Source organism: Hyperolius riggenbachi, chromosome 8 (genome assembly GCF_040937935.1).
Source record: "Hyperolius riggenbachi isolate aHypRig1 chromosome 8, aHypRig1.pri, whole genome shotgun sequence".
NCBI lineage: Eukaryota > Metazoa > Chordata > Amphibia > Anura > Hyperoliidae > Hyperolius > Hyperolius riggenbachi.
Genome location: NC_090653.1, coordinates 200015109 through 200026827, shown reverse-complemented (window position 1 = coordinate 200026827; position 11719 = coordinate 200015109). Strand labels below are relative to the sequence as shown.

Here is an 11719-nt window from a genome sequence, read left to right as displayed (position 1 = left end):
TTTCCAAAATTAACATTTAGATCATATTCCACCATGGCAACAGTAATCTATTTGGAGTACAGTGTATCTCTGCTGCATAAGCAATTCACTGCAGAGAGCAGAAACACTAGTGGCTGGTTGCCAACTCTCATATTCCTGTCTGCCAGTTCCTGTTAGAAACAAATGAAAATGTTATATACTAAAAACAAAGTTAGAAAGCCAAAGTGATATTTTCTGTTGGCCCTTGCAATATAAAAATATAAACTGAATAGACTGAAAGTTGAACTTCCCTTTAAACTTTTGTTAAGCTGACACATAGTATGACATGGAAACGTCACGCATTGTGCAAATTAATAATTTGAGGAAGTAACACTGAGGAAGTATTTTTCTGTCCTTTCACTGTGAATCATTTGCTTTTGATTTGATAGCTCAAAGAACACAAATAAAATATACGTACGCATTTCAAAACAGAGAACTGAGCACGGGTCTTTTAAGAGGCATGGAGCATCGATGGATTTTACTCTTTAGTGTTTGCCTTATATTTCAGCAAGTTTGGAGCTGCTGCAAACAGGTGAGTGGCTAAGAAAAAAGTAATTTTTATAGCATAAAATGCACTTAATCTTAAAAGTAATCCAAAGCATGGCAATTCACTTTTTTCTCCTGAGTTTTCTCCTAGATGATAGTTTAAAACTTGTCAATAAAATGCCTTTTAAACTACCAGCAAGCAACAAAATACTCAAAATAATTTTGATAATACTTTATACCTACTTATTTACACTGTTTTCCATTGCAAAATGCTAAAAAGTTATTTTAAATCAAAGATGAAATGTTTTCTCCTATGAGAAAACTAAGGTGAAAAATTGAATTGCATATGGCCCAAGTTGTCTGTATTTCTTTCTAAACTTTTTTTTGGTGTATATATAGCCCTGTACATTTTTATTCAGTGTTTTCTCACATCTTGTCTTCTTATCTTATCTACAAAATACATTTTCAGCATCTAGAAAGTGAAAAGGTATTAAAAGTGGTGAAGAAAAGTAATATCAAGATTAAGCAAACACGAGACAACATAGTTTGAGTACTTTTTTGGAGGGAGGGTGTGGACAACAGATTGAATTTACAGTATAAAAGGTTAAAACATCTTCAGTGAGAAAACTCAAAAGAAACATTTATTGAGTCAGGGTCATGCGATTCTCTCGCGCAGCACTGACACACTCTCATTTAGCAGTTCAAGCTGTAAATTGTAATTTCATTACTACTGGGCTGACATAATTTATTTGTTTATTTTTAAGTAGCATGTATACTAATTTTACTTTTATACATTTGTACTCTTTTAATGAATCCAGTCGTTCCTCTGTTCTGTGCTAACCTAGTGATATATCCAGTATGCTCACTTTAAAAGTAATGCCCAACCCATAGAATTTTCAGTTTTTTAGACAAAGTTGAGAGTAGTAAAACTCTTGTCAGGTTTTTAGTACGGTCTTATGGTTGTTGGGGATATTTCTTATTCTGCCCATTCCAGTCTCATGGATTTCAAATAAAATGTTCCTGAATGAAATCTGCTAGTCTGTTGTCACTGAAACCGACACATCTTTAGAGAGGTAATACACATGTCCTAGTGATAAATTTACATCTTTCTGTTTTTATATCAATTGTTCCTGACAGGAAGTGATTAGACCGCCACAGTAGGGATGAGCAGCACTATAAACCTGGCCGAGTTTCTAACATTCCTCCATTTTGTCCAAAACTGTGTTACTTCTGTGTCTTTAGACATGATATTTTCTATAATTCTTTACTTTTATGGTGATATGACTTTTATTTTTATTAGAAACTAAACAGAGTACTAAAAGCAAACATGAACTGTGCTTTAAATTGTAGACTTTTACTAACCTGGGGCTTTTTCCATCCCTTGTAGTCTGTGAGGTCCTTTGGCGTCCTCTGGGTTCCCTCCATTCTCCTGCTGGTGTCCCTGTAAGTCGTGCAACTGGAACTCCAGTCATGCTGACTTTGCAAGCGTGGTCCTGGCCATGCACCCTTCTAGATAGTGCCCCTGTCAACAGGAGCCTTATGTGCATGCACGGTTTATTCTTTTGAAAGGGGAACATAATTGAGAAGGGCACACAGATGGGACCAGGCACGTCCAACCTGGTGCGAGTTCCAGTGGCACAGCTTATGGGACCACCAGCAGGAGAATGGAGTTTTAAACTCAGTTTAGGTATGCTTGTGAAACTGGTTTAGGTATGCTGGTAAAACTAGAGTTAAATGTTCCCTTCTTTAACAGATTTGTGACACTAGTTTAATTGCTAAGGGGAAGGTTAAAGGATCCTCTTTAAAGAAAGTGCCTGAAATAGTTCATAATGCTTAGTTTCAGTTTGTCCCTGGAGTTTTAACATGGAACTAAGCCAACAGGAATCATACTGCACTGAGCTTTTGCTGATAGGAATTTGTTAAAAGATCTAGGAAATTCAGAAGACAAGGCTGAGCAAACAGTGGTGATGCAGTTCTGTGTGTACAGTATATGCATGCCAGCTACAGTGACTGTGTGACAGCTCTGTCTCTGTATTAGAACTGACATCACCATCATCATCATGTAGCAAGGCTTCTACCAGTGTGTGTTGTACTGTACACTGGAATGGGAGGCGGATTTAGATTTTTTCACAGGTGAAACTCCTTTGAAATAAAGACAGGCAGAATAATTATATTGGCACTTAAAAGTTAAGAGAAAATGTTTTATTGTATTGTATGCCAGATTGTAATTCCTTTTTCAAGCAAAACCAAAAGTTGTAGTGTCCTTTTGCTGCAGATCTCTCTGACCCACGCCAACCTCAAGAAGAGATTACTTATGTAAATGCCAAGGAAACTCCTTTCTTGAGAGGATAGACAGCAGGTCAAACATCTGTGTGGACTTTGCTGTCACTACTCTCAATTCTCCATTTCATTCTTTCACTTCCCTGTTTGACTGTTGTACTGTTTAGCTTCCCAAACCTGAAGGTATTTGCAAAAATTCAAATTTAATTAAACAGGAAGTTATTCCCATAATATATATTTTCAGGGCAGTGATCTGCTGGCATCAAACCAACAAATGTTGATTCAGGTACTAGCTTTTTTGATTTAAGGTGCCTATTAATGGTACAATAGTTTCCTCAGATGCAATCATTCAATCAGATTTGTGGGATCGTAAGTAATTGGAAGGTAATTTTCAATTTGACATAGATTGAACCATTCTCTTTTCAGATACACTCATACAATCCAATATTCTGATCGACAAAATTCTGTATTTCTCTCAACCATACAACCGTTTCACTTTGATTTTCTCCACGTACTATCAGAATCAGAATACATTTGATTCACCATTCGTACATGACATATGTACCATTACAACAGTGTTGTATGCTGAAAGTACATTATAGGGTGCACTGCATAACAGTGGGTATTGCTGAAATGGAGGGGGGGGGGGGCTGAGTTGAGGAACATGACATCTTGTGGGAAGAAAGTTTCTGTGCCTGAAAGTTCTGGTGGAGATGGTCCTGAAGTGGCAAAACGATGGGAGTAGGTTTAGCTAGAGGTTGCTGTGGTGGGAGGTGTCTGTTGCAATCCTGACAGCCCTGGATTGCAGTCTGGAGAAGTACAAGTGGTCTAGAGATGGGATGGGGGACCTGATGATCTTCTCAATAGTTTTGATGAGTCTCATACAGAGAAATGTATTAGTGCTATCAGAATACAGTGAAATAATAATGCACTGGAGTGGTTCTGTGCCTGCAACTTAATGAGGCAACAGTAGTATGCACACAGCTCTGGGTGTTAGTGGGCTGTGAACTGTCACACAGAAAAAAACCCCACAGGAGAACGATGTGCTAGCCTTCAAAAGGGTTGTTTGCTTTCACAGTTAGTGAGGAACAAGGACACAGGCCTAGCTAATGCGTTCCCTACCTATCTGCAGCAAGTCTGACCCTGCTCTCACTAACAGTCAGTAGCCAGCAGAGAATTAAACCAATATGGCCATCGCAACTGCTTTTTAATAGGGGGTGCATCGGTCCAGGAAGGGGTGCTAGCTGATTGGCTGCCATGTGTCTGCTGACTGTGAGGTAAAGGGTCAAAGTTTAGCTAAATGTATAGGGGTCGAATCAAACACGCCAAATGTTCGCTGTTTGCTGCAAATGCTATCAGATGATGTTCGCAGAATACTGCTCCCCGGCAAACTGTTAGGGCCATCTCTAATAGAAGGGTGTATCAGCAAGCTATATAGCTAGCCAATATAATAGACAGTAAAACCATAGCTATCAAGTGCAAAAAAACATATCCCAGAGGAAATCCAGAGTGATATCAACAGCAGAAAAAACATATATACAGTGCTGCCCATAATTATTCATACCCCTGGCAAATGTTCACTTAAAGTTAATTTTATTCAACCAGCAAGTCATTTTAGCAAGTCATTTCAAAATAGTACTTGCTGGATGAATAAAAGTAACTTTAAGTCAAAATAAATAATTATGGGCAGCACTGTAGGTATAATAAGCCCCAGGTGAAATATAGATGAAAGTGCTTCTGAGTAAGAGCCCACATACCAAGAAGCAAAACAGTCATAGATATCTGAACATCGTGCAGCTTGTACAAGTCCCACATAACAGAGAACAGAGTAAAAGCACTCCGACACAGAGAAGAGGACAACAAAAAAGCAGCAGGGGTCCTCAAACATATAACTCTCACAGCTGGTATAATTTAAAGGGAGAAAATGTAAGGTAATTGGATACATAAAGAGCCAGTGGTTGAGTTGAGCCTCATCTACACGTGTAGATGAGGCTCCGATGTTCCTTATCAATCGAGCCGCTGATGCGAGGGGACAATAGCAGGGAATCAAGCGGAAGATAAGCGGCGCCGGCAGGGAACGAGCGGGAAATCGTATCCGACGCACACGCGCGGGCGAGCGGGGTACGCGGCGGGTACGCACGGGGATGTGGAAGAGGCGATGCGGCGGCTAATTGAACTGCCGGATCGGAGCCTCATTTACACGTGTAGATGAGGCTTTGGACGTGTAGTTGAAATGATTGGGAGTAATCTAGTGTAGGTAAACGCAAATAGAAATAGCTCTTGAGTATTGTGCAGATAGTATAGGACTGCACATCTATTGCATTAGATATAGATCACAGGTTATGTCATCAACTAGATATAAGCATAGATTGTACATTACACCATCCATGCATGTGTAAATACAGATAAGGGTGCAGATAGAAATGGTCCAGATAACTCACCCAATCAGTAGGTGACTGTGGCACCCCAACTCCTATCTCTGTGTCTGGCATGTTGGAGTACAAACAAGCCCATGCACAGATAGGTTGAAATCCATGCCAGGCTCATAGGCCAATCAGGAGTGTTATTAGGGAGAAACTGCGGGCTGAACAAATAATGGTGGACATAGATTGGGCAGGGTATCGCCAGTGCATGGCATCAGTGCATAACTATGTATAACTATGTAAGCGGAGGATTAGGGGGAGGGAGGGGCGACTGGGGGGAAAGTGTTAGTCAAACACTCAGGAGTGGCTGATGGGGTCAAGTGGAATGACCTGCATGGCTGTCCTTGCCATTTTGATTGAGGGTAACATTGACCATTTATGTATGTATGTATGTATGTATGTATGTATGTATGTATGTATGTATGTATGTACTGTATGTATATCTATAATCAGCCTTCTAACCTCTGAGGCATGGAGACTAAGTGAGCACGGGTCTTCACCAGTGCATCCCGCAAGGTATGATGGGCCATCAGCCCCTAGTGGGTGATGAACTACTTTGCTGCCTATTGCACACGAGGTCAAACCCCTCAGGGCTGCCCCACCAGAGATGGGAAGAATAGGAGGCGCAAACTCTGAGATGTGGGTAGAAGGAAGAACTACTGATCAACCTGGTTGAAGGCAGGACTAGGGGTTATGGCAACTGGACTGACAAGCAGTAGAGCTGGCTGATGGCAGGACTGGAAGACAGGACTAGATAACATTAGATAATCAAACTGACAGGTCTGGCAGGACTGGCGAGACAAGACTAACATGACATGGCGTGACAGGACTAGCTGACAGAACTGACGTGACTGGGCTGACAAATGGCTTAGAGACAAGATGGAACAGCGCTGAGTGGTCATCATTTTAATACCCTGGTCTTTGCACCAGTGCTTTTGCCCCACCCCCAGCCACAGCTACAACCAGCTTGAGGAAGCGCGCACACTCATAACAGCGTGCAGCCGCTGCCACAGGAATAGGAATGGAGTGGACGCAATTCCCGGAGATCTGTCAGGATGGCAACTGAAGAGGCCTTTGCTGGACGGACCCTGGGACCGGTGAATATAACAGAGCATCAAAGAACAGGTTCTGGTGCATCTTTGGCTGGACAACATCCCTCCTGAAAAACTTTTTTTAACAAAAGGACTCTCAGATATCCACTGCCTCTGCTGCAGGGTAATATGCAAGGTGATCATTCTGCCCCGGGCTCTCCTGTCGCAGGAAAGTCGCACCGCACCATGTGTAAAACTAGCCTAAATTGTCACCCCAGTGCTTAATTGTGACAGAAATTGATTGTGTATATGTGTATGTGTTCCTTCAGCCTAGTTTTCACAAAAAAGATTGATGCTGACTGTGACAGCAGGTGACTGCAATTTCTTTGAAGTATTTGGGGACTCTACCTGAGGTCTGCTATAACCGTAAGAGGATAAGGTACAGAGCCTGAAGGTACAGAGCCTGAAACAGATCTCTGAGGTACAGAACCTGAAACAGATCTCTGAATAATGACCCCACTGGAGCATGGGAAAAACTACAAACCTTCTATAGGAAACTACAGAGATTCCAAATTAACAACAAAAAGAAAAAAACTTCAGAGACTTAGAATTAAGAGTGGACGCCTGGATACACAAGCAGCCAAAAAAGAGAAACCCACAAGTGTAATGAATCTTTCCTGTTATCAGGCTATTGAAGCTGAAATGTCAGTACTCTCCAAAGGCCTGTCATTCTGCCCTGCGAGACCCATAGACAGGACTGCTCTCTGTGGAGATATGGAGTAATTTTTCAGAAAGCTGCGACTCAAGGAACACTACCATGATAAGGAGGCCTGTGATACAATGGATAATGAACCAAAACGCACCAGATCTAAAAAGAAGAAAAATAGATGGACCCCCAAAGAAGGAAAAAAACTGACCCTGGATAAATACATCAACAAATTCAGATGCAGAATCTCTGACAGGATCCTGAATAAAAGAAAGACACTGGCCCAGAACGTAACACCACAGGAGCAACAGGCCATCAGATCCCTTAAGGAGAATAAGGACATTATTATTAAACCAGTGGATAAAGGTGGTATCATAGTCATAATGAACACCAGTGACTACATCCAGGAGACACAAAGACAGTTATCCAACACCACTCACTATGCCAAATTACAGGGGGACCCCACAAAAGGCTACAGGATAGCACTCAATAGGATGGTTAACCGATTGCCTGCAAATATCAGACAACATGTAAGGACTCTTATCCCTGAAGAGCCTAGAACAGCCTGCTTTTACATGCTTCCCAAGATCCACAAAGAGGGAAACCCAGACAGGCCCATAATCTCATGGAGCAGAACTCTTACAGAGAACATCTCAGGGTGGCTGGAAAACATCTTGAAACCTCTTGTCTGTAAAAGACCCAGCTACATACAGGATACCACCCACCTCCTGAACAAACTGACAGCCATCGGTCCAGTACCTGATGGAACCATACTGGCCACAATGGACATGGAGTTCTGTACACGAACATCCCCCATGATGATGGGATTGCGGCCTGTCGTAAATATCTTCAGGGTCAGGGCATACCTGTAAAGCCTATTGCTGGACTAATCAAATTCATTCTTACCCATAATTATTTCACTTTTGGACAAGACCTCTATTTACAGCAGATGGGGGTGGCAATGGGTTCACGATTCGCACCACAGTATGCCAAGCTCTTCATGGCCAAAATCGAAGAGGAATACCTCAATGCATGTGGCATAAAACCCATGGCCTACTTCCGCTTCATTGATGATATTTTAATCATCTGGTCCGCAAGTGAGGATGATCTCCAGTTCCACAGGAACTTCAATGCCTTCCATCCTACAATCAAATTGAAACTTACCTACTCTCACACAGAGATTAACTTTCTGGACACCACCATATACAGTACATTAGGGGTAACAACCTACAAGCGTCTGTGTATCGCAAACCTACAGACCGCCTCACATACCTAAGATATGACAGTTTTCATCCCAAGCACATTAAGAACTCTATAATTTACAGCCAAGCTATAAGGTACAATCGGATTTGCTCTGACAGGATGGACAGAGACAAGCACCTGGATCGCCTTAAGAACACTTTCATTAAACAAGGTTACAGTCCTCCTATGATTGAGGCACAAATCAAGAAATCCAACATCATCCCCAGGACCAAACTCTTGAAATATAAGCAAAACCAGAAAGAAGATCGTGTCCCTTTGATTGTCACCTACAACCCACACCTGGAAATCTTGAGGATTGCTAAGGAACATCATCCCATTTTACACAAGGATCACAGACTGAGAAATATATTCCCTAAACCTCCGCTCTTGTCATATCGGCAACCACACAATCTAAAACAGATGATTGTCAGGAGTTCTTGGAATAGGCCACAACAAAATGGAACATCACCCTGCCGACAAAACAGGTGTGGGACCTGCAGATACATTGACTCCACTGACAGGTTTACTACCAGGTTCACAACAGGAGTTTTGTACATATGTAGTTCACGGTCCCGGGTAGCCGCTCACACACATGCTGCCTCAGACCCTCTTCACCAGCTACTTCCTCATAGTGCCGATCACGTGACGTAGCTCCGCCCTATGCATTTCGTCAGGGAACTGACTCATCAGGGACATACGTCACAAAGGGCACATCGGAACTACATATGTACAAAACGCTTGATGATCTTCTACACTTGTGAGTGCAATATTTTATGCTTTTAAGGATATTAAAAGGTTTTATACTATCTGGTGCTTTCTAAGTCTTAGATTGCTACGTGATTGGAAGTGAGCCTTGCCACATCCCCTGTTTATGCCTTATATCCAGACCTCCGGATTAATAGGAGGCTGACTGGGTGAGTGCGGGAGCATTGGGGGGAGTGTGATCCTGCACGAGGTGGACCTTGAGGTCACTTTGATTGGTGATGGGCAAGTTGTAAGTGTTGGATTACGCTATGTGCCCTTTTCTCTTTACATCTATATGACGTGTTGGCCAAGCTATCAAGGAATCGGTTACAGCCCTGGGAGGTCCAATCGGATGTTCTAAACCTCTGGATGGTGACTCTCTGATAAACTGAACTTTGTGTGGTCTTTGAGCCGTGAGCGCTTCTGAACTTTTTGCATAATTGATTTTCAGGCTAGTTACAGACTGCCATTTATCAGTGCGCTCCACTTAAATCTTTATAACTCTGGTTTTTTTCCTAAGCGCAGACTTTTTTTCTTTTTTCTTTCACAACAGGAGTACAGAGTACAAGGCACATTTTCCTGTACATCCACCAATCTGGTATATCTGATCAATGTATATATACATTGTACAGCGCTGCGTAATATGTCGGCGCTATATAAATACTAAATAATAATAATAATGTGTGCTAAATGCCCCAATGTTATGTACGATGGTGAAACTGGACAAACGAATGAATGGACACAGACACACTATTAATGATAGCAAACCTGAAATCCCAGTGGCTACACACTTTTGTTCCAACGGATACAGCATGTATGATCTTCATGTCGCTGCCCTGAAGGGTGGCTTAAAAACGTCAAATGATCGATTAATAGCAGAATTTTTTTTATAAATTGGTTCAAAGCGGTGGACAAAGGTTTGAATAAGGACAACATTTTTTTTTATATTGGTATGAGGCTGATGATATTTCATGTCAAAACTTTTTCTCAGCCTATATAGCTAAACTTGTGAACTCAGAATTTACGATCAGTGGCGTAGCTAAAGAGCTATAGGCCCCGGTGCAAGTTTTGCATGGGGACTAATCTCCCCCAAACACTCTTTACATTATAATTGATATGGCGCACCAAAATCTGTAAAGGACAACAACAGTGTCAGAGGTGCAAGTTGGGGATGGTAAACAGTTTGTTAATGTTTAAATCATTTATAGAAGTGATTATTACCAACACAGGGCCAATAGAGAGCTAATATTGTGCTTGAGAGAGGTCCCCTCGGGGCCCCTCTGAACCAAGGGCCCCTATGCGACCCCTATTGCTACACTACTGTTTACGAAGCCTCTGTGACAGTCCAACTCCCAGGTCTGTGAGCATGATGTAAACAAGGATTCTTAACTCGGCTAACAACCTCCCACCCCATTTAGATGTTCTGTTTCACTTAAAGGAAAAATCCAAGCCATCATCCAGTCTGTACTGCGCAGGCGTAGAACTACTGCGCCTGTGCAGTACAGACCTGATGACGTTGGCAGGACCATGTGACCCTCACCATGGAGAGCAGATGAAGCTGACCCGCGAAGGACACTGGGAGCCACCAGAGCTGCGGCGAGGGCACAGGATGGATGCCAGGGACTGGAGGAAGCCCCAGGTAAGTGAATTTTGATTTAAATTTTTGCTTGGACCATTACTTTAAGGCATCTTAATGACATGTATTTATGCTTGAAAAAAAGCTATATATTACCTTTTGATGTTGCATGTATAAAGCTGTACCATCAGCCTGCAAGCAAACAGGATTTAAGCCCGACAAAGGTTGCAAAGCCGAAAGCTTGCTTTTTCTTATTCTTTTTAGTTAGCCAATAAATGGTATCATCTTGATTTAAAACTTCTTGCTTTTACTGATGGCTAACACGGTACAATACCCTACTGTTACTACCTGAGATCTTTAACCACTTAAGGACCGCAGTGTTAACCCCCCCTAAAGACCAGGCAATTTTTCACTAAAGTCATCGCTGCAGGGCCGTACATGTCAGCCCACAAGTGATCACCCCCCTTTTCTGCCCACCAACAGAGCTCTCTGTTGGTGGGCAATGATCGCTCCCCCAATGTTTATTTTTTTGTTATAAATATTTATATGATTATTTTTATAAAAATGTTTTTTTTTTTTTTGCCCAGCCCACTCAGTGTGATTGGCTGTCATAGGCTTCCTTGCCGCCCAGGGTGACAACCGTGTCACACGGCTGTCCCCAGTACATCGCTGCCATAGATCGCAGCGCTGTACATAGTAAATAGATGGCGGTTTCGGTGTCTAACAGTCTCCTAGCGGCGATTGCTGCTGTTAGACTGATGACGGAGCTCCGCTCTGTCATTCATGTGGAGATGCGTGTGCATCGGCATGCGTGATCTCCTGCAAAACACGCCCCCAGGACTGCACGCAGATCGGCGTTAGGCGGTGCTGAGGCTGCCACCGCGTCCACGCCAATTGGTGTGGAGTGGTCCTCAAGAGGTTAATGCAATATCTGAAATATGTTTTTGATTGCATTTCAGCAAAACAGTAAGAAAATTGAAAGAGTGAGTGGGCGAGCATGTGAAAGATGTAAAGTTGGAAGAGCTGCAAAGTCCCATTGCAGTACACTTTCAGAATATTATAATGGAGACATCACCAGAACAAAATTTAAAGAAATCTACAAGAGAATGCCAATGCATTTATAGATTAGGCACCCAAAAACCTGTTGAGCAAATTATTACTATTTTAATGTTTTTGGATATAAGCAAGTAAGTTGTTGAAAACTGTGGAGCAA

General features: G+C 42.2%; 1 protein-coding gene across 1 annotated transcript in view; it reads left to right on the top strand.

Moving 5' to 3' along the window:
* Window positions 1–467: 467 nt before the first annotated feature.
* TLR4 (toll like receptor 4) overlaps window positions 468–11719 on the top strand; it is a 50639-nt gene continuing 39387 nt past the window's right edge. The window contains exon 1 of the mRNA XM_068249712.1: window positions 468–550. Coding sequence (XP_068105813.1) covers window positions 479–550 — 72 coding nt within the window. The 5' untranslated portion in view covers window positions 468–478. The remainder of the gene's footprint in view (window positions 551–11719) is intronic.